Raw genomic sequence first — 27,240 nt, 5'->3', positions numbered from 1 at the left:
ACCAGTGAGGTTTTAATTCATTTTTACAGCTTAACACATCCAGTGTATACACTAGGTGTTCTTATTTATTCTCAGAGTATTTTTACAGTGCTCACTAGTTGTTTCAGGCACTGTTTCCAGGACTGCTGCAGGAGAGCTCATTTGTGGGGCAAGCTGGGAGACAAGGGAAGACATGAGCCGGTAAGGAAATGTGATGTTCTTTCAGTACAAGCTGCCCCCATTTAGACCCTTTTCAGATCCCCGTAGACGCTGGAAACCTACAACCTGCAATCACAGACATCAGTCATGAGAAAAAGGTATAAAAGGCACCTAATTCTGTCAGAAGAACATCTCTACTACACTGACATCAAAAGGGATGCCATGCACTTATGCTACCAGAGATGTCTAGATTTCAGTGGTGTTTTGTCCTCAAAGAAACAAGTCTGAAATACATGAAAAAGCAAGGGGAGAAATTACTGTTTGTTGCCTCCTTACATGTCAAAGCAGCTGTGTTCAAACTGTATTATAACTTCAGCGCACCGTAATGAATTTCTAAGGGATTCCAGTAAAATAGATGGTTTATCCTATTCTTTGGAGTGATCTCTTGTAATCCTGCAACACTCCAGTGCTACAATACCTTCCTAACTTCAGTATCCCAAAGGAAGTCATTAGTTACGTTGTATTATCATCCTGGTGGTATTATCACTACAAATAATACCTGTATTGATCTGGAGCCATGTAGACATGACTGCAAACCCTGCTTCAGATTAAGACATGAAAACCTGACTTGCCAAGAGGTCAGGCACTGAATTACCACCTCAGATGCATCAGGCAGGCATTATAGGCAAAAGGAGCACAGGGTAACTAAGGACACAGTCAAACAGCTTATTTTGTGGGGTAAAATCTTTACATGTACCACACTTCCTAATGCAGTCTTAGTTTTTTCAGCCAGGTGGTGCAAGTCTTTTCAGATGAGCTGAACAAAGACATGCTTTCCACAACAGTTCTCACAGCTGTGGAACAAACTGGTGGATCTAACAGAGTTGTGCTGCAGATTTTATTCCCTAAAGGTAGGATATGTAAATATCAAGCAATAGTCCAGATTGTCTTCATAGACAATCATTCCAGAATATATGAGTGCAGTCTTCCTATTTACTTTAAATCACTTCAGGACACTAGATTAAACTAAATGGAAAACAGACATGCTTGTTCTAGAACAAGGGTATCCTCACATGGAGATAATTAGCACCCATTTCATGTATATGCAGATAGTTATGTGGTGCTTTTTTATGACAAAATGTCCTTGTAAATCATCAGCACATGTGAAGAGAGTAAAAGAGGATCAATTTCTGCTACCTGCAATCAAAAAATAGCAATGGGAATGCTAACAGATCATTTTTATAAGTCTCAAAAAATGTAATATATTTTCCTTAGTCTCACTAACAGAACATTACAATAAAAGCTGAGGTGTGAAAACACTGACTGTATTGATGTAAATAGAATCTCTAAGAAAAAAATTGCTCCACTTCATAATGCTGTTGGTCATCAGCCATAACCCTACTTCCTCTGCTGGAGTCCCCACCAGCAGTGCCTGTGCCCCTCCTACAGTTGTGCCATTACAGCTGTTTGGAGCATCACACAGTGAACCAGCCAAAGCAGACACCTGGACTAAAACCAGCCTTTTTCTTGGTGGGGCTTGCCCGCAGCACCATGAGTGGGTGTACCAGCGCAACTCAGGAGACAGGGAAGTGATGGAACAGCAGCCACCTAGGGATGGCTGCTGGAGACATGCCCTGTGGCTGCACAGCTGCCCTAGTAGGATTCTGCCTGTCCTGCTCCCCATGCAGGATGGCATCAGGAAGGATTTGTCCCTGTAATTGCTCCTTTGGAAAGGACCGATGTCCACCCAGGCTGCACACCTCACCTTCCAGTTTGCAAAACAAGGATTCTTCTATTCAATGGCATTTTCTTGCTTACTACCCTGTAGAGTATGAGTTGGTTGTTAGCTGGCCAAGGAATTATCCTGCAAGAAGTTTCCTTTCAATTCTACACGTTTTCAAGTTTGCAACCCATGTAGAGTTTTAAGGAGAGTGGGGACCAAGGAGCCCTGAACACAGGTGTAGGACTGCAATTCTTATCCACCTGCAGGCTGGGGAAAAGCCCCAACCTCCCTCTGTCCTCCTGCCCAGCAAGCAGACAGGAGTCAGAGCAAGAGGTTCTCTCCTCTCCAGACCAGAGTGAGATAGGGGAGGGTGCTCTCAAGGTGGGAGTCAGACTGAGCCCAAGCCCCTTCTTGACCGTTCCTCCCTCGATATACTCTGTTCCCTGTATTTTTTCTTTGTTGGGCATCACTTTCCTTATGCCCAAGAAGAAGAGCAGAAAACATGGACTGATTAACAAACAAATTAAGTGGCTGGGGAAGAATACGCACTCAAGGGGAAGAGGATGGGATACTGCTGCATCGGAGAAGAAACTAACCCTCCTGCCCTCCACCTGCAGACCTGCCCATCAGCCATAACAGCAGATGCCTAAAAATGCTGTAGATGAGTGCAGAGGAAGAATAGGCAGAGTGTTTAATTCCAGTAAGGTGAAGGATGAGAATGTCTGATTTAAATAAATATGAACATATCCTGTGTTCCTCCTCCTAAGATTTTGTTTAATCTTTGATAAAATCTGCAAAGCTTTTTACTACTCCTGTAAATCGGCTTAGCATGCTCTGCAGAATACCTGCTGCTACGTCTGGCCATGGAAAGGCAGCCATGTAAAAGCATGCTATGTTGCAATTCTTCACACCAATCTTTTGAGCGTGGTCTTACTTTACAGAAAGTAAAATCAAGATCAGTGTAGGATGATGCCATCCTCACTTCCATAAGATTCAAAAGGCAATGTAATAATAACCTAGGGAGAACGGTGTATTTTTAGGGTGGGATTACAGAACTTTCACAATGGATTTTAATCTCAGAAATCATCATGTTCTTTTATGGGGTTCAGAGGCCTTTCTTCCTGGGAGTTTTGCACACTTCAGTCATTTAACTTTTTTAATCTTCCTTCATTTGGAGAGAGAGGGGAAAAATACCCTGCCTGAAACTTTCAGCATTTAAAAAAAAACCACAACATTTTTGTCTAACGTAATTACTGACAGATTCCAATTGGAAAGCTGTTGCTTTTATTTTAATTTTATTAAAGGAGTGAACAAAGGCTACCCAAGGCACCACAATAAAATTACATTAACTGTAAAATTACATTATTAATTCTTTAATCTCACTTGAGGCCTCAAGCTGTTGCTATGTCCAATTACCCAGCTAACCACCTGTCAGAACTGTAAAGCTAGTTTAACATTACCTCCAGGACAGTTGTGTGCCCTGTGTTCAGTCAGGTCTGCCAGTGAATCGAAGTCCTGCTGACAGTTATCGCAGGTGTAAATTGACTCATCCTCCATGTCTTCATCTTCCTCATTTCTCTCTTCCTGGCTCGTCACACTGTTCCTCTCTTCCAAGGCCCGGCTGTCCTTCGCTTCGCTTTCCAGCTCTCCTCCCAGGCCACCTGCCAACAACAAGAACATCCTCTAAGTTTGAAAGGTCTGAAAAATAAGAGCTTTAAGAAGGATGTTGCACTTATTAAGATACATTTAATTACAGCCGCTCTCACATTATTCCCGACACCTTTCATTATATTAATGTGGGTTTTATATCATGCGGTGCAACAATTCTCAACTGTATTCTCTGCTGCTTAGTGCGAATCCTGCAAACACTCTCTCCTAATCTTCTCTGGTGGGTGTATAGCAGGAGCCTCTAACTCTCTGTCATATAAAGTTGTTAGTGTTTTATCACTTAACCAGATTCTCAAAGCTTCAAAAACTGGCAAGATTAATTACAGCCCACAAAGAGAAGGCATATGCTGAATTTTAATTCTCAGTTCTCTCCTTTCCCCACTGCCTCCAAGCCCAATATTAATAACAACAAGAAAGGAAGAAAAAACACTCTATTTGAAGACCCTCAAAGCACACGTTTACCCCAAGATGTGAGAGCTCCCTGAACTAACGAGAGGCACTTTGCTGGGCAAATGAGCCTTGGATTGTGCCAGCCTAGCCGGGAGCCAACAGGATCGCATCTGACCTTTGGGCTTCTCAGATATGTTTTCTCTTTGTCTGTGACAGTGTGGACTAGCGCAAACATCTCTGTCAGCAAACCCACAAGTTTCCATATGCATTGGTGTTCAGGTAGACTGAGCTCTCTGGCAGCTCCAGAACCACCCCGTTGCAGGGGCCAGGCATGCTGGGGCCATGGAGGTGGCAGCACACAGGGCAGATGGCTCCCTGCTAGCAGTGGAGTGGGAGGTGGGAGCAGCAAGCCACAGCCAGTCATCCCAACACGCACTCAGTGGTCTGCCATGAGGGATGGGTTTGCAGCCATATCCCTGCGACTCCAGGATGCCATGGAGAACACCCAGACATGCCTGAAGCCGGTTGTGGCCAATGGATCCATGCAGCACTGCAGTTATCCACAGGCAGCAGAAGTGGAAAAGCCCTTCTAAGTCCCTGCTGCCCTCCCAGCAACAAAAGATTCCATTAGATATCCTGGCCATGCCGCCCAGGCTTTGGTGACCAGCTGGAATGGAGGATATGCCTGCACCTCTTCCACAGCATGTCCCACTAAACTGGGCAACACAGCCACACATGAAAAGGTGCTACACCTGCACCATTTCACCTGCCCCCCAAGCACGCACACACTGAGTACAAGATGGGAACATTTGAGAAGTCATACAGCAAAGGGAGATGGAACCACAGGTTCTCCTGTGAAAGAGACCGTCCCACACCACACACTGGCTGACCCCAAGAGTGCCTGCAGCCAGGCAGGAGGGAAATGACACCTTGTTTGATCAGGACGCATTTTGGCTTTATGCCATTAAGGAAATGCCAGCAAACAGATGAACTGTTTCTAAAATTAGATCAGCACCAAAAAGATTAAGGACAACCAACACTGAGAACATGAAACAAAGCTGAAAAATAGAATCTATTAAAGATGAGAACTGGCTACCACAAACAACTGCAGTTCAGAGACACACATTAGCACTCTGCTACCACTATCCAGCCAGAGCACATTTGATACCATTTTCTGCACTGTGCATGGTAACATAAATCAACCGATGTAAAACACTTTGCAGCTTTCCATGGAGCACTTGTAACAAGATGTACCCTTTGAATTGCAATGGAAATATTAAAAATCAATGCCTGTTTGTGGTGCATCACAGCATCCCTCTTAGCAATTAACTGATCTGCACATTTTCAGGTTCTTTTACTGTTAAATTATACATACCTTTCACTACAAAATTTCCATTAAGGGCTAGATACAATGTTCATCTTAACAAATCAGATATGCCACTTACCCAGCAGTAATGAATTTAAGGATTTGGTTATAAAAAGTATCACTCATTAAGCACTCCATATTGTAAGTCATCATCTGTGCTATGTTTATTCAATAAAATGCTGCTTGCTGAACCTCATGTTTTATAGAATTTTCCTTAAATAAAAATGTATTGCAATGAAACGTCCCACATAATTCTTGTTCACTTTCTACTACTACTTCACCAAATAATAAGTCATATTTAAAGCTAAGCTAGCTTTGCTTTACTTCACATACCATTTAATGCATGGATTCAAATTATCACTTACATTTTGTCATATTTACTTGGCACACCTTTATACAGTCTCTCATCCCAGACTGCAATCACAAACATTTCCCCTTATTCCATCTTTTTAAAGCCGGTGTGTCCTGCAGACTTGATAGTTAATAAATCAGAATGTTAACTCGCGGGGTCTAGAAGAAGGAAACCTATAAAAATAGTCCAAGTACATAAATCTAACCTAAAGAACTGCCACCTGCTTCCATGGTGCCTGCAGGCGAAGATCTCATGGAAGCACTTCTGAACTGACTTTGCCTCAACCTAAAGAAGAAAGTTTTTAGGCATTCTGGGGAGCTTTACGGGACATTCACTAATATTTTTAGCAGAAAATCTGTCTTTTGACAGTTGACCTAAAGACCAGCTGATCTGCGGAGTACACTGTGACAAATTCATCCTTGGTTTTACTCCAACACTGTGACTACACCACAGATAGAGCTGCTCAACAGAGTCCAACAATAACAAATAATTTAGCACACTGCTTTAGGAAAAATAAATTGTACAATGTGAGATAAGAAAATAGATTCCCGACTGCAAAGCAAAATTCCAGAAACATTTTTTAATTCCCTGTTGAATGGGAAATCTGATCCTCCAGGCAACTTCTCAAAAGCGACGTTGCTTGACAGAGTTGTATGTCAAATAACACAACAGCGAATCTTGCATAAATTATTTAGCAAATGCAACATTGCTTTAAAATGAGGTTTTTTTTTCCTGTTTCCAGTGCACTGTAGAAACTGTACATGTCTGCCACGCCTCAGTGTTGCTGTCCTTTGAATAACACGATCATCAGATTCCTCTGCTCAGCCACATGCTCGGTGCTTGCCTTGTAGAAACCAGACACCGCTTAGTAAAATCTGCAGTGTTTCTTGGTGTTTTGACCTTCATCTCCACTCTTTTGACCATAAGCTGCCAGTGGAGTGCGGGCGGCCCCAGGGAGATGCTAGCTCCTTGCCCAGGGGAGTGAAACAGCCAGCAAGCACCAGGGCGGTGACGGGAATGGGTGGTCCATGCAGCAAGAAAAAGCTTCAAATGCAGCCCAGCTGCTCCCGCGGTGAGCTCAGTTCCCCTGATGAGGACAGCAGGCCACAAGCATTCCTCAAGAACTCATTTCTGAGGAGTTTTGCTGCAGCAGTTCACAAGTTTAACCTGCAATCTGCCTGCTGGCAAGAGCTGCAGGAGCACCCCACCCCAATGCAGCCAAACAGGATGGGTGCCTGCAGGCACCAGCACATCACTGAAAAGCTTTGGGTCACCACAGGAGACAAAGGTGCTACAGGCATTGGGAGTAGGGTGGCTGGGCCTAGAGCTGAGGGGACATATCCGTGTGTTGCCATGTAAAGGTGGCCAGAGCAAACGGCACCTTCTGAAGTCTCCAAAGAAAGAGCTGTGTCTACCTGCATCAAGTACAGATATGTGTATTTGCTGACACAGCTGATTTTTAAGATGGCCTTGGATTTTAGTGACCTCAGTGCTAAGTAGTTTTTAGCTAGAGAGCTAAAAATGAAAAATAAATAATAATCACAGCTACCGACCTGCGAGGAATCTGCAAAGGCAGCACAGCACCTTGGGCACACAGCTCCCACCAACCACATCCCGTTTGTGCACAGCATGAGGGTACCAGCAGCACCAGCAGAAGGGGCTGCTGGCACCATGTTTGAGGATAAAAGATGGCAAATAATTCTAAAGAGGAGGGGAAAATGCCCCTGCATTCCACAAAACTGTTACAAGTAATTTTTAAATTAACCTGGATTTAACAGGTCTCTTTAACGGGTAAGAGAGGATATGATTTTGAGAAATCAGCCTTGAAAGTACACCTCACTCTACCCAAAATGTCAGGAAACTGGGTTGGGAGCAATTTGCTTTTCTTCCCTTTTATTTTTTTTTTTTTCCCTTTCTTTTTTCCCCTGTAGCACAGTGCAAGGCCTGCAGGGCTTTTAGACAAGAAGAATGTTTTACCCTATGACCTAAACAATCTGGCTAACGTTCAAGAATATGTTATTCTAATTGCCACTAAAGTTAATGTTAATGACTCTTGGTTTTTCCGTACAAGACAGCTTAGGCTCTAGAAAGTTACTATTTCAAAAGGGACAGAGCAAGAACCAGGAGTGTTCCTGCCTGAGCTGGTGGTCCAAGGAATGTGGCAAACTTGGCAAAGCTGGAAAAGTGAATTCCCAAGGGCCAGCTTGAGAGTTGCAGTCAGTAGAAGTGCCTTCTGAGCTGTGTTCAAAACAGCTCTGTTACAGGAACAACGCGCTCCTAAAGCCAAATATTTGAAAACAGATCACAAATACCATGTTCAACTCGGGCCTCACTGAAGTCAGGGGCAGATTTCCACTTGGTTCAGACCAGGGTATACAGCGCTGCCATCAGGGTGGGGTTGTGCTTGGGTCTGCGATGGCAGAGCCTCAGCCCTGGACCACAGCACCAGCCCCACTACGACAGTAGCACCAACTGCTCTGGGGACTTCAGTTAGCCATGCAGGCCTGAAGAAACAAGAAGGTCAGAGCCACACTGGAAGTGATGCTGATGCCTTCATACAATATCCACTGAGACACATGGAAATGGGTAATACCATGCAACACATGGACCAGAGAAATTAAAAAAGGAACAAACCTCTTAGCTTATTTTTTCTGCTGTGGAATCAAATCTGGACAGTCCAAACTTTTTATCTTATCAGCACAATACAGGGCAGGCAAGCCTTTCTGTCTTTGTGCCAGTAAATTTTCTGCACCTTTTCTTAATAATTTTTTTTAGCCTGAGGAGTTTGTAAAGCTGGGATTTACTTTAAATCTAGGATTGTTCTTTGGAACATATTATTTAGTGCAAGGTCATATCTGGCTTTAAATACCTCCAGTTTCTATCTTCTATCTAGAAGAGCTTCTATCAAAAGCTGTTTCTTTACAGTAGGCATACAGTGATTTAGTGCTAGACAGCACTTCCTATCACAGAAGCTTTGCCAGCTGCAATCTACAGAGTGCCCAAAGTTATGCTGAATCATTACCTAAGTATGCACACACACATGCACACACACTGCTGAGGTCTGAGAGCTGGAAGGCAAAAAGGTAAAATGGAGAGTAGGAAAGAGGCATCTCTTCATTCCTCTGCCCTGGTCCAAAGGAAAAACAATCAATGAGCTCACAAAGGGCTATGATAATTCCTAGAAATTTTCCAGAGATGCAGGAGAAGTGGTAAAAGTAAATGGCACTGAGGAAATAAAAGCAAATTGCTGAAGGAATGGCGGGTGCTGGCATGTCCTGGCACTCAGCAGAGCCCCAGTCACCTGCCCAGGGGTGCAGCCTTCCTGCCCCATGGCCACAGGGTGGCCACTCAGCTCCCCAGCAAGACAAAAGGAAAGGAAATTTCATCTGTAATTAGGAAGTGAGAACAAAAGAAACAAATGACTTAAAGGAAAATCCTAATCTAAACGTTCCTTGGTAAATGCCTCACTTGGTGTCAAATGCCAAATCAGCGTGGGGGAGGTCTCTACTTTCATGTGGTTTGTTGTATTTTGGTGTTGTCTCTAGCACTGTCATACCCACAAGAGTCCAAAGTTCTATGTCATTTGTGGTCAAAGAAGAATGAACAGAGACAAAACAGCTGATAGTGTTCCAGCAATTAAAATACAAACCAACCTCAGCTGAAATCTCCCCACAGGATGAAAAGTCTTGGCTTTGCTGGGTACCGCTACTCCGCGGCAATTCAGCATTGTAGAAGTTGTCTTTTTTAAACACTTGCATCTCGAACACAGGTACATATGTGCTAACTCCCCATGGGCCAGGGCCCTAATGTGAGCCGCTGTAACCACTGTGACCATACCCGTGCAAAGCAGCCAAAAACCTGCTCTAGACAAGCAAACCAGGTCAGAGAGCACAGACTGCAGTCCAGCCTGGGACAGGTATCAAAGGCAGCTCTTTCCGCTCATCGAATCACTGCTATGTGCATCAGAAGCGAGTAGGTTTGGTGCTCAGTCATGCAGCGCAGCACAGGTCTTTCACACTGCATCAAACCACATGGGAGAAAAGACAAAAAATTTGCCTGGCTGCAAAATAAAGAGGCAGAGAGGTAGTGCATGGAACACCATGGTATATTCATGCAACGTCAAATGACACAGGATGACTACACGACAGCAGAGTGAGTGAAGCGCAGGCTGCCAAGCAATCCTGACGACAATCGCCACGCAACGCTCCTCACAGTCTGGAGAGATTCCGAGCATCAGATCCTCAAGAAGAGGAAAAACAATTGTAATACCAAAAAAATTATTTGATCCAGCACGTAGTTAATGGTGGTGGCCTCCTAAGACTTGCAACTTAATAAAATTGATCTCACTGCAGTACTGTAATGAAGAACAGTAGGATAAGGCTACCCTTGAACCACGAAAATTGTATATTGTTACCTCCTCGTGCCCTCCTAGGGCTATGGCCGCTGCAGCCTCTCCAAGCTGTCATTTGTCTGACTCTTGACAAGCGGCAGTGATGGCTACGAGGGCTGCTTTTGGAAGGGCAAGGGAAGGAGGACAATGGTCAGTGCTAGCTATCTCTCTGGATAATAACCCACAGGATAAACCCACAGATTATACCAATAATACAGCTTTCTGTGAAGTGTGCTAACAATAAAATACAGAAAACACAAATACAGACACTTTAAGAAGCGCACATTAGTAACATTTCCCAACAGTCTTATTACACGCCGGTATGTATTAAATCATGTTAATTTCTAAACAGGTGGACAGTTCTCACCAGTCTTCTTTAACTTAGCAAAGAAAAGCTGTTTTGGTAGGGTACTGCACCTCCTTCTGAATCTGCTTGTACACATGCTTTAAGGGAAAAGGGTTACAAATTAAATGCCCAGTAATAACTAGTGAACTGTTGCCTGCTTCTGCCAGCACTGCCATGCTCACAGAACTGTTAAGGACAGCCCAGCACACCCCCCAGCATCCTCCTCTCAGCATCCTTCTGTTAACTCACTTACATTAACATTTCACAGGAAAAACGTTCACCTTGCTGCACTGATAGGGTACAATTTTCTGAAATTAGGAGCTACAATGTGTAAGAAAACCCTGAGTGTCTACCTCAGGCTTAAAGGCATGGAAAGAGCTGGCAGGAACGCACAGCAGAGAACTGGCAGCTCATTGCACCTCCCTTTGCTGTAGCAGTCACAGGCAGAACAGATAATGCATGTAACTTGCTGCCGCATGGTGCCTTGCTTTCACCTCGGTCCACCTGTATCTCTATATGGTTACCTCTCCATGGCATGGAGATATACCATGCATACATTTACATATACGTATGTATGGTATAATTGCTGTTTTCTACAGTGAAATGAAGACGTGGCCCTGTGTTCTCCTACTTCTATGCAAACCCAACCTCACTGCTGGCATATGCATAGTAACTATCAGATCGTGTGTACATTTATACAGGCAGTCCTGGCCCCACAGCCTCTCGCATCTGACCTGAAACCCACCAGCTTTGCTCTGTCAATGATTTTTACATCACATTCACACACACAAACTTGCCCTAGAACCCTGGTTTCCTTGGATTTCAAAACTTCTATAGTATCCTTTAGTCAACGTACAAGAGAAACCTTCTGTTAAATGCTGCTAATTTTTTTTTTATTGATCAAACTGTGAGCCATTTCATTTTCCATTCTAGCAGAAATCTCCTATAGGAGCATTCAGATTAAGTTTCTTTATTCTGTCTCTAGTAGCATGTCACTTTTAATCAGTTTTTAGTCTCATTATTGCTTAAAAATTAGAAAGCAGTATCTCTGTTCTTTATTGCTTTTTTTAGTTACTGAAGGGTTATTAAACTTAGAAAACATAGAGACAGGCATAACGTGCTAAATAAATTCCTCACTGTCTCTAACCAACTTTAACATTAGCTTTTTTTTATAATTTTGGGGTTTATTTTCACTGAAAGACTGCTTGTAATTATTACTCATGTTCTCCCCAAACACTTATGTTACTAAAGTGTGAAATGTCTTCTAACACAAAGACAGTTCTCTGGGAAGTAATTACAAAAATGCATTCAGGGGCAATAATTTTATATTAACTGTCAGCAGCATACATCTTCTGAAAAGGCACTTGTTATGAAGGAATTATTTGTGTGGAATATGAAGGCACTGAAGGTGAAGGAAAACTGCAGAAATGCATTAAACTGGAACTCCAGCTCCCTCATCAAGGGTCAGTTTATGTTTAAATCATTACCTTGAAGGCCACCCCACACCTTCCAAAGAGTCTATTAGAAAGACAATTTCCATTTTATGCACAAATTGGACTCAGTCTCCAGTTTTCAGTGTGGAACAATTTACACCCCCTTTTTTGAGGAATTTCTGAGCAGCTAATCAAGAAGATATACCTGAAAATTATGGACTTCCATTAACCTTTCACCAATGACACTAAAAATACCTGCTAATAATTTATGTCTAGTAACAAAAAATAGTGGACTCAAAACTGACCAGCCACATCAAAAATATAGCTGTGCCTGCAGCAGCGACAAAAAGAGATTTAATGAATGTTTCATAGCAACTTTAAGCCTGTAGGCTAATCCCTCAGTCCTTAGAAAGGCAAAATAACTCCATGAAATTAAAAATAATTAAAACAAAGTGAGACCCAGCTATAGTGATTGAGCTTCACATCACTTGAAAAGTGTTTTTTTAAAAAATGAGAAAGGGAAATCACAAAAGCACCACCAAACGGTAAAATTTCCTCTTAATCGTACCTGCAGGTAGTGTTTCAGCCCTTCTAGTGCCTTTACTAAAATGATTTACATGTAACTATGTTATGTGACAAATGCATTTATACACTGAAAAGCAGAAAAAGAGCTAAGTTGTTGTTATTTATTTGCATGCAAGCAGCAGTGGGATTGTACTTTATAGTGTAACACCACATAGTGTTTATCAGCTCTTCAGTGTTTGGCAACCAGTTTAACGGTATAAATACAGGATGTAAACACTTCCTTACCACAAAAATCACTGTAAATGCCTTCTAGAGAATGCAGTGAAGGCAGAGCACAGAGCAGACAGGAGTGTGACAAGTGTTCAGTTACCAAAGCAGTTCCTGACTGCAAGACCCTGCCCAGTTACTGATCTCGGTCCCCCCAGAGTGCCCACTGGGGAGCAGACACCAAATTCCCCCAGCAGGGACATGAGGAGGGCAGCATCCCTCTTTTACACTGGGGTCTTCTGTTTGAAAAGGATGGGCTTACACATAGGGAGAAGGCTTTGGTGGGCTACAGTGGGCTGTGGAAACAAGGGGGACCCACAGTTCATTAGCAGATGGTGGAGCATAGGAGAAAGGCACCTCTCCTGTGTGCATCTGACCCACAAAGCACAGCCTGCATCAGGGCAGAAAGTCACAATCCTACAAAGGACATCTCACTTTTTATTATGGCTCCCTTCTGGCCCGTTTGGTACCAGGAGTGTTCCAAATCCACACACAGACAACAGTTACCACTGCTTTTTCACAATACCAACACCTCACGCTTCTCCCAATGTCAAATAACAATTTGCTTTGTAGATCTCTGCAGTATTCAAACCAAATAGTGTGCTTGCACACAGATACCCAAACTTCTCCACTGTGCAAAAATACCTCATCCACTTACTCAAGACATGTAATAGTTGTGCAACCGATTATCTGCATCTGGAAACAAGATGTTATTGTTTACTTCCATATTCTTAAGGTGCATCTGAATGGGAGTAACTGCCACCTTCAGTTCTGATAATGAGCTTCAAATCAAAACCAATCTAAAATTCACTTACATGCACGAGAAAATTAGTATGCAGCAAGTATTAACTTCAAAGTGAAGTGCACTTCTTCCTAAAAACGTACTTTCACTCTTTGACATGTAACTGTTAAATAACACTACCCACCGTAATCTAATAACAGCCATGTAAATCTTCAGCACAAAAATATCATTTCAGGTTTATTTAGGTATATGAATGTTTTTAAAATACTCAACTTATTGTTTTTCAAGTTTCTGTTGAAGACAGGTGTCCTGCTTCCAGCACTTCATGGAATCGCACTCACAACTAATATAGGACATCTTAATCACATTTTAATTCATGGACATAGACATGACAAAACCCTTTTTTTCTTCTAAGGAAATGGTGGGAATGATTTTCTTACTTTTTTTCCCACTTTAAAGTAAAAGCAGATATCTGTAAAACTTAAATCTATAGCTCCCTGAACAGAGAGAAAATTCAGAAGGCTTAATAAAATTCACATGTGGCTTGTTATTGCAGCTGCATATCAAATGCAAAAATAAGGTATTGACCAGTTCTGCTCAGAATAGCAGCTGCTGGAACTCTTTATTAAAATAAACCTGTTGATTTTTAAAGAGGGAAAAAAATACAGATGATGTAATTTACCATAAGTGACAAATGTGACTGTATTTCAGTGTCTGAATGCCCTTTGTCTAATTCAAAATGAAAATGTGTTTACTGTTCCTCTGTAAGGTCCAGGGCTTTGAATTGTCCTTCCTCCAGGTAAGTTCTGGCCCCCAAAAGATTCCTATTCTCAGTGTGTAACAGTCCCCACTGTACGCACACGGGTGTGAGATGTAACAGGAAAGCAGAGCAAGGTCTCAATACAGAATACCCTCTGACATCCCTGAATAGATTTCTGTTCAAAATGCACTTTCCCCATGCTTAGAAAATGGATTTGTTTAAAAACTATGCTGGAAGAGGAATGCTTTTCACAACCCAAGCCTATAGGATCCTACAGGTAGTATTTGTATTCATCTTTTTGTATCAATAAAAACCCCAAAACATTAGGTCTGAGAGGGAAAGAGCCACAGCACTACAAACCATCAGGAACCAAGGGGTGCAATCAATATAGAGGGAAAAGATGGAACAAGAGGGGAAAATGTATTTTGTTTCCTGGGGCAGGAAGAAAAATACACTTCGGCAAATTAGAGAAAGCAGTAATTATTCCACTGACCCTCTCATGGGTCTCTGCTTGCTCAGAACCTGCCTGGATTGTTTTCCAGTGGGAATGACAAATGTGTGGCTGAAGGAGCATAGAAGGGACCTGCTTCTGTGATAACTGTGCCTGCAAGTCTTCAAAACTGTGATTAAAGACTCAGAGGTTTCTGTGGGGCCGGGTCTGTGGAGTTAACTTCTCTAGTAAAACACCTGTTTATACCCAGGGCATAGACGGTTTGACCTGGATCATAACCTGGCTGTGGGGTTTAGGGTCTGATGAAATACCAGACATCATCAGACTTTCTCTCTACAAATCTGGCTAGCTTTGGAAAAAAGGTTCTTCAAATGCACTTGAGGAAAAAGCCACATCTCATGTCTCATTCCTCATGTCCCTCTGCTCCCAGTTATTGCTGGCTGAGGCTCATGCCATCGCTGCACAGGAGACCTCCAAGCCGGGTACTGCCAGCAAAATGAGGCGAAATTGGGAAAACGGCTCCAGCTGCAGCTGAGAGGGACATCAATAGGCAAACCAAGTGTTTTAGGAGCCAAATAGCCACTCAGTGGCTGTAGCTACTCAGATTATAGAAAAAAATGTATCAAAACCCCATGAAATTGGAAATTAATGAGTTAGACACCTACACATCTACATGGGTTCAGAAGAGTAAGGCTCACAAGCTTACCCTCAGGTCTCATTACATGTGTGCACAACCAGCACCAGCCTGGGCACCATGTCTTCATGCAGCTATTCAGACCACAGCTAAAGAATTTAGTTAATGAATGTGAAAGAAAGACAACTGATTAACAAGATTCTCGACCAGAGAAGAGAGAAGGAAGTCCTATTACGCAGCATGGGAAGGGTATTTTGGAGGTGGCCAAGCTATTACAGGATCATCACATTCTGTAAAAAGCATCACTTTCCACATGGCAGCAGCCAGTGCTGCTGCACAAACACACACCTCCCTGCCTGGCAGATGCACCAAGGAGGTCAATACAAGCTGCCAAGGAAGCCAAATTAGCAGAACAACTCAAAGTTTCCTGCCACTTTGTTCTCGTTCTCACTTCCCCCGGTTTAAAACACAATGTGATTTTAGGCTCAGTTAAATTTCAGTTTGTGTTTAAAATGAGCCCGCATGCAAAAAATAATGTACCTCAAATTTCTCTAATTTCTTTCCTTAATACCAAATTCTGAAGTCCTACACGTTTTACTTGACAAAGCCGTTAATTCAGTAATTTCACATAATTACATTGAGCAAAGCAGAGTATTTAAATTGGAGCTAAGTGAAATATATTTCTGCATGGCTCATGCTGTTAGAATTGTGCTGCACACTACTCTGCTGCTGCTCATTTATTAATTTAGGATCGGCTGAAATGTGACACTGCGTAATAAGGAATGCACTGGCTTCAACAGAATTAGAAATGAAAAAAAATGAAAAATAAAATCACAGAGGACAATGAATCAAGCACCAAATGACATAAATTAATCCCTCTAAATGAGCCCTCAGCAGAGCACTTCTGCACCCAGCTGAAACCTGAACCCAGGTCTGTACTTCCCCTGAAACAACTAATTTCTGGCTAGCAGTTTTCAGCTATTTATCCCTGGAAGAAGCAGCAAGCTGCACCAGTCGTCCAGCATGGTGATCCTTTCAGCAGCAAGTGATAACACTTTTTCTCCTAACATCTTCCTGCGTTCTTTCTTCTAGCCCTATGTGGTAAAGAAAGTGTGAAAAGAGATTTAAAAGAGCTAAAGCTAAAATGACTTCAAAGCCTTGTCTCCCTCAGCCACTCCTCCCATTCCACAGGTCTCAAGTGTTGGAGCAGAGGACAGCAGTGTGGTACACAGCACCACAGACCTGGTAGAGCCCTCAGATCCACCATGAGGACCATGTATGGCAAAATAACTTTAAAAAGGACAGATAAAACTCTAAGTAAGGATTTTTACAGGCGGATTAGTAAAAACAGAGAAGAAACTAAGATGGCGAATAATCCAAATGGTTGCAATACTTTATGTAATAAACAGAAATCTCTCCAGAATACAGTGGTGGTGTTCTCCTTTCCATTAGTGTTTTCTGCTTCTCAAGTTTCTTATGAACTACCTTAATTGGCCTCTTCCAGATATGTTGAAAGTTTCTCCACTTCTCCCTCAGCCTCGAAAGACACCTGTGAAAGGTGCAGCTCTGGACTGCTCCTGGTAACTCTCACCAGATACAGCTCGTAATGACCTGCTCGCACTAATGAAGAAAGGAGGGTTAGGGGGAGATATTGCTGGTGTTGTAATTAAGCTTGTGAAGAGTTTAGTTGGAAATTAGATTTATTTACATGCTGCTCTGTTGCTGATGAAGCACCAGCTATTTGGGAGAACTTCTAATTAACCCTAATTTAGTTGATATGCTCTTTAGCAGCCCCATTCCCTGTGTGTTTTGCACTAGGTAAAAAGTAGCAAAAACAACAAAATTATGAATTTTTAAAAGGCACATTTCTTTGTGGAGGCCTGGTCCAAACTTTTTTTCCTCAAATTATTGAACCTGCATTTTAGTTGCTGACAAGTAGGAAGACGCACACTTGAGAACTTCATCCTAAGGAACAGCTTTTTCCACAGCCAAGCGCCACAGCTCAGGTGGGCACAGCCATTGCATCCACAGCCCTGTGGCTGATGCAGAAAAAGGGGTTAGGGGGTTGCTTTGGACCCTTCCACCCCATTTACAGCAGTCACAGATAAGAGTCTGGTTTTAGAGCCCTTTCACTTCCTACATCTTCAGCCAATTATGCAGTCTGGCCACAATGTTCATTAAACAATATGATTTTCAAATATTTCATTACAGTATCAAGCTAAAAATCACTTAACTGTTATGATGTGTTTTTTCATTTAATAGTTCACTGATGGCTCCACCACGCTTCCAGTGCCTGTGGTGTATCTGTGGGTTTCTTTGCAACTCATAAAGACAGTTAAAATACAACAGGTTTACAACCTCTGTAAATAAAAGAGCTTTAAAAAATCAGTAGTTTTTATTTGGAGGGAGAGCAATAGCAATTCTTATTTTAGTTTCACACACAAAGCACCATAAACACCAAGCACCGCGTTTTGGAAGGGTGAAAAATGGAAGATAATTTAACCCTGTTATACAGAAGCATCTCTCCTTGCTTGTCACAACACAAACCCAGACATACAAAGAGTGTTTGCAAAAGTGAGACTCCTTGTGTCTTTAACACTGCAGCTGCTGCACACACAATATATAAAGAAGAAAATGAAGAAAAAAATGGATTTCTGCAATATTCTGTCCAGAAAACGTTTTAGTAACCTGGCTTTTAGCTAACTTGTGCAAGATTTCAGCCTGAAATTCACCTTGATCAGAAAAAGTACATGTTTACCACACAACCTTGTTTTTAAATAGCATTATAGACCAACTGCTGCACTCAATTATACCTGGCTAACTCTGCTGATCTTGTATATGCTTTCTGGATGTTACTGTGGAAATTTGGCAATAAATGTATTTTGTTTAACCTGATCAAGGAAGAGAAGCCAAATGCTTTTTACACAGAGTATTTCTTTTTCATTTAACAGGATGAATGGTCATCTGGACTTGTGTGCTAAATGCAGAGCAGGATAGGAACTACTATTAACATTCCAGTTTTCTCAATTTCTTATGGGACACACATTCCGTACAAATATAACCTACTTGATTAAATCAACAATGCAAAATTAAAGTATTCCCTATTGCCAATGAAAGAATAACAACATTCTAAATACATCCTTTCTTAATATTGCCAAAATTATGCAGAGGAAAACTTTAATTCAGAACACTGTCTTCAAAATTGCCCAATACAAAATGATTTTGGGACTTTTAAACAAACTTTGGAATAAGGAAAAAGGCAGTGATCTTTCTGTTGCTACAGTTGTTTCTTAATATGTCAGCAAGAATGGCTCTCTTCTTGGGAGAAGGCTAATTCAAGTCTGAGTTACGTATTTCTTTTAACAAAAAACGTAAGTGAGATCAAGTAAAGCTGAACTTATCAGTGTGTCAAAATGATACTTTTATGAACTGCAAAATCACCTGATTTAAGTCTTTGGAGGAAAAATAGTGCTCAGATTTATTTATTTATTTTTTCTGTGGATGGAACCGAACACTATCTCCATTTCTGTTCACTTAGCTGAAAAAAATCAGGACACGGGAATTTAGTGTCATATAAGACATCTATAGCCACCATCCAAGCTGAATAATACCAATAAGCACACGTCCACACCATGCCCAGCTCAAAGGGCTCCCAAGACCCTCTCAGTTAAACAAGAATCAAGGAAACCCTCGCTCCTCCTCTCAAGGAGGTGAACACCATGCTCTGCTTCCCCACTTCGTCTGGGGGCTCCGGGTAAGCAGGTGGTGCAGAGCCGTTGTCTTTCATGCACTTATCTCCTCCAAATGCTCTTTTCTGTTAAGGATTTACACAACAGATGAAGATTAAAAATATGCAGGTAGAGCAACTGATCTAAATTTCAGACCGTTGTTGGAGGACTTTTTTCTGCCAGGCTGCTGCAGCCAGCCCCAGCTCACCGTGTACGCACAGAGGCACATGACCAGCAAGCGCCTTCCCACCACATTTCTACCAAACTAAAAATGTTTTGGTTCAAATAACAGCCAGAGACTTAAAACATGCACACACTACACAGAGCGCCTCACTGTGCCACTGGTTTTCTCCATCTAACTGAAAGCTTCCAACCAATGGAGAAGAAATTTGCCTACAGGGTCCCTCCATTTCATGCTAGCAAATAACTTGCTCAGAAGTACTGCAGCTTTCAGGATTAAGGTGTTTAGGTGGTGTCATGGTTTAAGCCCAGCCAGTAACTCAGAACCACACAGCCACTCACTCCCCACACCCCCTACTTCTTCCTACCCCCCACTCCTAGAAGGATGGGGAGGAGAACCAAAAGAGTGTAACTCCCACGGGTTGAGATAAGACCAGTCCAGTAACTAAGGTATAACACAAAAACACTGCTGCTACCACCAATGATAATAATGGCAGGGGGGTTGGAACTAGATGATCTTAAGGTCTTTTCCAACCCTAACTATTCTATGATTCTATGATTCTATGATAAAAGGAATAACAAGGGAACAGAATACAACCGATCACCACCTGCCGACCAATACCCAGGCCAACCCCAGTGGTCAAACCCTTCCAGGTAACTGCCCCCAGTTTATATACTGGGCATGATGTGCTGTGTTATGGAATACCCCTTTGGTTAGTTTGGGTAAGATGTCCTATCTCTGCTTCCTCCCGGCTTCCCCTCCTCCCTGGCAGAGCATGAGACGCAGAAAGTCCTTGGTCAGACTAAACATTACTGAGCAACAACTAAAAACATCGGTGTTATCAGTGTTGTTCCCAGGCTGAAAGTCAAAAAACACAGCACTGCATCAGCTACTAAGAAGGAGAAAAATGATTGCTACTGCTGACACTAAGACAGTATCCACCCTGTATTCCATACTATTCACATCATGCTCAGATCCCACATTTTTATGTATTTTTTATACCATCACTCTTGTTTCAAATATATATATATATATTTAGTTCATATATATACATTTATATATATATATATATATATATTTCATCCAGTCCATGATGTTGGGCTCCATCTCTTGTAACAGTCTTTCAGAGCAGGAGAGAGAGTGTGCAGTGTTGGATTGTTGCCTGCTGATGACACCATGGAACTTGTCTGGTCACCGCTGAGCTCGTCTGGTTTCATCAAAGTTCATTCTGTGTTGGGATGATGGTCAGAGAGAAGTCAGGGGCAGTTGCTGGTGACCCAAAGACATCTATCTGGTGGGCTATAAAAGTGCTACATAGCAGGCAACAGCATATAATTGAGTTCATTGGCTGTTTTCCCCTAAAATCAAATCCCCTTAAGTACACATTGGACTTCCCCATCTTCCCGCATTACCCACCAAGTATACTCAGGTCCCTGAGCAAAAGCAATCCCACGAGTGGGTTTGCCTTTACCCGAGGCAGGAATAACTCAGACTGTTTTCCCCAGGAAATTCTTCATGTGCACCACAGGAACTTTATCCCCTTCTACAGTATGTAAAAGCTCTGACTGGGCTGGCCAGCCCTGTTGGCAGATCTCTGGTGTTGACCAACCAGGTGGCCTTTGGTAAGTGTGTATCCCAATGCTTGAAAGTTCCCCCACCCATTGCTCTCAGTGTAGTTTTTAACAGCCCATTGTACCGTTCGATTTTCCCAGAGGCTGGTGCATGGTAGGGGATGTGATATACCCACTCAATGCCATGCTCTTTGGCCCAAGTGTCTATAAGGCTGTTTCGGAAATGAGTCCCATTGTCTGACTCAATTCTCTCTGGGGTGCTGTGTCGCCACAAAATCTGTTTCCCAAGTCCCAGGATAGTGTTCCGGGCAGTGGCATGGGGCACAGTGCATGTTTCTAGCCACCCGGTGGTTGCTTCCACCATGGTAAGCACATAGCGCTTGCCTTGGCAGGTTGATGGGAGTGTGATATAGTCAGTCTGCCAGGTCTCCCCATATTTGTACTTCAGCCATCCTCCTCCATACCAAAGAGGCTCTAACCACTTGGCTTGTTTAATTGCAGCACATGTTTCACAGTCGTGAATGTCCTGGGCAATAGTGTCCATTGTTGTTCCCAGACTGTAAGTCAAAAACACAGCACTGTACCAGCTACTAAGAAGGAGAAAAATGACTGCTACTTCTGAACCCAGGACAGATAGGAAAGTGTGGGATGAAGTGGGATGTAAAATCCCATCATCCCACCACAAGGAAAAGTGCTGTTAAACATCCTGAGTGTTCCTTTCAGAGTTTTGATGAGTTTGCTATGAAAATGTAATAGCAGAGTCACTAACTGCAATGCTCACACTTAAGAAAAAGCATGTTTTCTTTAGTTACAATGATGTAAGAAAATTTCACAGCTCTCAAAAGCACCTTTGGTATTTGAAACATGAAAGTAACTCCTGCACATCAGTTTACTTGTAGAACATAAACTTCTCACTGCTGCAGAAGCCTGGAATACGAGAAATCCAATTTGTGACTCTTCCCCTTTCTGAAGAGAGGTAAGCCTTTCCCCAACCATAGTGCCTACAAGTTTCAATCCCCCAACAAAGGTGCTGAACTTCCCCTATCTAGAAAATTACTTCAGGAAAATATATTGCACAGATTCACTTCGAATGCATCAAAGCTTCTAACAAGAGTGGTTATTTTCAGCCAAATTGTCATGTTGCTGCTTAAATACCACTAAGATGAAGCAGTCCTTCTTCATCAGTCACAAACTGCCTTCTTACCCTCAAGGAAACACCAAGCTAAAGCACATATACCTAAACCCACATGTTGTTTGGCAGCATTCGGAGCAATGTTATTCTGATTTGTACATTTGTGTTTTCATTGCTAATTGATTTACCCCTTCTGAAGGAGATGCCTCAAACAGGAGGTGTCCCTTCCTTCTCCCTTACCCCTGTGCTCCAGCTTCATTACAACCCCATCACTGTTGCCAGAATGAGATACTGCCTCATTTTTGGTACTGTGCCCTTGAAGGCATCTTATTAGAAAAGACCATTTCTTAATTAACATTTTTGATCTTTAATCTATTACACATCCCTTTAATCCCATACGGAGGAGCTTTTAGCCCACTTCTGCAGCTTGGCAGTGGGAGGCAATAGGCTGGGCAATTTGTGCTGAGGGTTCTTTCCCAGCTGGGCTCCTGCGTGGCTCTGCTCTTGCTGGTCAGCAGCACACATCTGCATTTATTATTTTATTGCATTCTTTTTCAATAAAGACTTTAGAGAGGCACTGCTCAGCATTAAAGACAACAGGCAGAATGGCAAGCTTGCAGACAAGACCAGATTTCAGCAAGTGGCTGTCAAGCTCTTAAAATAACCAGCAAAACTCTAAGTGGGAGATTTAGTGGATCACCAACATGTGAAGTGTTAAGGAAAGTACAATGTTAAGTCCCTTACATCATTTTACTTGCAAATAATTACAGCAATTACAATGTGCTAACTGGCAATTAACATTACAGGCTTCACAACTCACCAGAATTTTTTAAAACACGCTGTGGCCCTATGTAAATTGTCTCTTTGGTACTTTGGATTTGGTGGCTGTATGAGCTAATAGCTACACATTAGCTCAGCAGATCTCGGAACAGAATTGTCCACGTGCCAGATAATTTAATTAGAGGCTTGATCTTGTCAAAGCTTTATGCAACACAGATTGTGCTTCCAAGCAAAGTGTGGGGGGTTTTTCCTTTCTCTTCAGTGTTTTGTGACTCTCTAATAATTTCCACTAACAAATACCAAAGCCATCCAAGGGAGAATGGAAGCACAGCTACCAAAACAGGCAAACAGGCAGGCACTGCAGTCCCAAGTGTGATGAATTCAAATATATGTAGAATGAGATGCATTGAGCACCTCTTCCATGCACTTCCATTGGAGAATAGATTCTCCAATCTATTGCCAGGCCTCTGCACACATCTATTAAATCTTCACTGAGCCATTACTCAGCCCCAGAAAAGACAAAGGTCACTTGTCTCCAAGTGAGAGCTATACAGTATCTCAAATCTCATTATAAGTGGTCTCATTTAACAGTTTTCTCATTTGAATTTAAACACAACAAATACAAGATTATGAGCTCAGTTTACTTTGACAATGGCGTTGTAATTCCTTGTAGCAAGACTGGGAAAATGCTATTTTAGACACTTAAGTGATAGAAATACAATATATCTTTAATTATAGGAAGCTTTAGGCTATATTAACTACTAAAAATCCTTTTTTTTTTTTTCAGCAGTATGTGGCCTTAATTTCTGTTTTCTATATATTGTTAGGCTACAGTAACTACACTTGTACTCTTGGTCTACAACAAGCTTAACAGCTCAAGACAATCTGACCAAAACATACGGTCATAATGGTTACAGAAACTTTTACAAATCAGGTCAATGTTGAGTAAGACCCACTAGAGGTCCCTTCCAACCCAAATGATTCTAGTTTCCTGTACTGAACAATACAGATTATTTGGGCAAAGCATCATAAATTTCATGTAGTTCCTTACTGCAGAGTTTCATATCAACATCCTGAAAGCAAAGCAATGGAGCTTGTTTATTCCGTATATTTTTCTTCTTTCACAACCTGATTTGTAAAACCCCATTGTCATGTCTGGCACAATTTGTTTTTTTCTCAAGAAGAATGATTACTGGGGATCCACCACTGTGGCATTATTTTTCATTGATTTTTCTCACTTAAGCAACAGGCCAATGTAATATATTCTGTTATTCCTGTTTTACATTTATTCAGGCTGGGAGCTTTGAGCTACCAGTTACAACTGCAATGTATAAGCTAGTCAAAGGAAAACAGAAATTTCTGTGAAAACCAAAGAAACTGTTCACCAGGAGATTTTCCTTCAAGTCTCCAGCTATCTGATTTCACAAAGGAAAAATCCATTTCAATTGCTTCCTACAGCAATACAGTTTCAGCTTCCCCTGCTCCTACCAGCCAGCCAAAGCTGACTTGGAAAAGCAAAGCCACTGACCTGCAGAAATGACTCAAAGCAAGATGGGCTGGCAATTCCATCAGTCCTGAAGTCAGAGCCCTCTGGGAAGGTTGACCTGCAGCACGATGTACACCTCATGATGCACAGACAAAGCAGTATGGACATGGGGCACAAGAAGGACTTTTTATTAGGTTGGGAGGCTTAATTAGGATTTGTAAAGTGCCTTGAGATCCTACATAAAAATATTTACTCAAATAAGCTCTAGAAAGCACAATTTACCTGACCATTCAGTTTGCTTCTGCCCTCAAATCTGTAGGATTTAGCAAATCCAGACTGCAGCAGAACTAGATAAATTAGAGATGAAAAGGACTTACCAGGTGATCTTATCCATCCCTCTGCTAATGTAAGACTGTTCCTACAGTGTATTTTCAAGCATTTCGTCCAGCCCGGTTTGAAAATGGATGAGGTGATGGGAGATAATATCAGTCTATTAGACCCCACTGCTGGGAAATGTTTCCTGACAGTCAGCCTAAAGTAAAGCCTTTGCTTTACTTTAGCCCATTACTGCTAGTTATGCCCCTGAAGGCTGTTGTAAACAACAGATATCATTTTAATCTAAAACCAGAAAATGTTCATCTCATCATGGCCCTTCACTCAGGCAGCAAAAGAGGACAAGGTAGAACCACTGGAAATAAACATAGAAAGGGAGAGCAGGAGTGTGAAGATGAAGGGAAGGTGATATGCTATGCCTCACATCTCTCCAGTGCTCCCTCCAGCTCAAGGGCAGCATCCTTCTGTGGGATATTCATACCCATGGGAGATCTGAACACAAGCAAGGGATGGAGAGCCATGAAGCCTCCGCCTGTGGGTCCACCTGTTAAGCTCAATGTCCTCCTTTCAGTCATTGCAAGAAAACGAAACACAATGTTAACAGCCTCCCAGCAGATGAAGCGCCAACAGGCACACCTTCAAATAAAAGCAAATTTGTCACAGGAGAAAAATGTTTCTGGCAAGATGGCAAAAGACCAACATGACCCTGAGCTGGATGCACCCTGCCAGCCCAGAAAGATACAATCACCTGCGCAACCATCCATGCCAATGGTGTGTTTGTATTTCTGGCAAGATGACCCTGTCAGAACACCCTATGGGAACATCTTCCAACCCATAGCAGCCCCATGCCATCAGAAACACCAAGCTCTCAAGACTTCAGATGAGGTCAATCTGATCACTGCAGAGGTGCTCCCAGATTTGTCAGGGACCTTGGTGGCCATCTCCAGCCCTGACACACTACCAGCACCCCAGCACACAGGAGTCCATGGTCCCTCGCCAGCACAGCAAGGCCAGGGCTGTGACCCCACAGCCTGCAGAAATCTTCCTCTTTACAGATGTTGCTTGTAGCAATTTAGGAGGGCTTTAGGCACTGTGAAGCTCAGCAACACCAACGACACACTGTGATACTCCACACTTGCTCAGCTTTCCTTAAGCAAACTGACTTTCTAGCAGACGCTGCCTTTAAAAAGCCACAGAATGGGTAAGTGTCATGGTTTAAGCCCACACAGCACCACGCAGCCACTCGCTCATTTTCCCCCTTTTTCCCCCCTTCCTTTGGGCAGGATGGGGAGGAGAATCAAAAAAATGTAAACCCCACAGGTTGAGAAAAGAACAGTCCAATACCTAAAGTATAACACAAAACTACTACTGCTAATAATAATGATAAGGGAAATCACAAGGGGAGAGAACATAAACTAAAAAGGGAAGGAAAAAAACAACCATAAACACAAGTGATGCACAATAATTGCTTACAACCAGCTGACCAGTACCCAACCTGACCCAAGCAACAATCTGGGCCTTCTGGGTGACTCTTTCCAGTTTATATACTGAGCATGACGTGCTGTGGTATGGAATCCCTTTTGGTTAGTTTAGGTCCTGTCTCTGCTCCCTCCTGGCTTTTTGTGCCCCTCCTCAGTGGCGGAGCAGGAGAGACTGAAAAGTCCTTGATCAGGGCAAGCACTACTGAGCACCTAAAAACACTGGTGTGTTATCAGCACTGTTCTCAGGCTAAAGCTGAAAACACAGCACTGCACCAGCTGCTAAGAAGGATTAAAATAAAAGTTACAGCTGAACCCTGGATGGCAGGTGATGGGGTAAGGTGAACACTCAATAGCTCACTTTGAAATGAGCTTTTGTTTCCTCACCCTTTTTACCATGGAAATTAATTCTCCTCCTCTGTGCTATTGCTATAATTTTCCCAATTAACATTTTTAATAGTATTTTCTAGGAAATGCTGTAATACACAGGTGTGTGTTTCTAATTTAAATACTGACACCCATGCTGTGTTCACGTCTGAAGATCACTCCTTCCCGCCAGAGATTCCCTCGCTGAACACAAGGGGAGCACTTACAGCACTGCACAGCCAGCGAGGCCTCAGCAGATTCAGGGTGGCTCTTTCCGTGCCATGCTGGTGCAGCACATGCCGGTGCTGTGCTGCACAGTGCCACATGCAGTGATGAACCTCAGGTTTCTATACTTCCCCTTTCCCTGAAGGTGTTACAGCCGTGGGATGTCAGCCAGACTGCAGAGACCCGCAGAGACTCCCTCTCACTCCAATCACTGCTTCCTCTTGCAGCACCATGTCCCCCTTTCCAGGCTGCCCTGAGTGCTGGGAGCAGAGACTTGCTCCCAGGAAGCCTTCTTGCCTATAGATGCAGTTGTGTTGTGGGCTCCTGCAGACAGAGTAATCTGTGAAGGGGTTATAATTACTCCTATTGGTTCTTTTTATACTACCCCTGCTCTAAAATCTTACATCAATATGGATGTTCACCCGCCACCACATTATGCAAGTGTCATGTATTTCATCCCACTTCCCCTTCTGTTTGAGAAAACACTATCAGAAGTACTTTCTTTAAAAAAGTTCATATTTATAAGTAAAAGACTGAAGTTAAAAATTAAATTTTATAATTAGGAAAGGAGAAATACTTTTTTTCCTCCTCCGAAAAGACACATAACTATGTTACAACATAAAAATCCACACATTACCAAGGAAAAGTTCAACTTCGAATAAATAAGGAACACAGCAGCCAAATCTAGAAACCTCCCTAGCTGTATTTCTAGTTTGCTTTTATTTGCGTTTTGGCTGCTTCCAAGGCAGATATTTAAAATCTTGAGGACCTCAGA

General features: G+C 42.5%; 1 protein-coding gene across 8 annotated transcripts in view; it reads right to left on the bottom strand.

Moving 5' to 3' along the window:
• The window catches only part of ZNF423 (zinc finger protein 423), a 235,109-nt gene that overhangs the window by 160,719 nt on the left and 47,150 nt on the right, over positions 1–27,240 (bottom strand). For 7 of the 8 annotated variants that reach the window (XR_009746157.1, XM_061469085.1, XM_061469083.1 and 4 more), the window contains one exon: positions 3,322–3,522. Coding sequence is in view for 7 of the 8 variants with exons in the window: in XM_061469085.1 (XP_061325069.1) it covers positions 3,322–3,522 (201 nt within the window). In the remaining variant the exon portion in view is untranslated. Of the gene's footprint in view, positions 1–3,321; positions 3,523–3,627; positions 3,788–27,240 lie in introns of those variants that run through there. The other variant, XM_061469084.1, reaches the window with a different exon arrangement.

The sequence above is a fragment of the Pezoporus flaviventris genome, unplaced genomic scaffold, assembly GCF_033815535.1.
Source record: "Pezoporus flaviventris isolate CSIRO_AGI_PZ_B2104156 unplaced genomic scaffold, CSIRO_AGI_Pfla_v1 ptg000054l, whole genome shotgun sequence".
Lineage (NCBI taxonomy): Eukaryota > Metazoa > Chordata > Aves > Psittaciformes > Psittacidae > Pezoporus > Pezoporus flaviventris.
The sequence above is the reverse complement of the archived record's forward strand: the minus strand, read 5'-3'. Positions and strand labels throughout refer to the sequence as shown.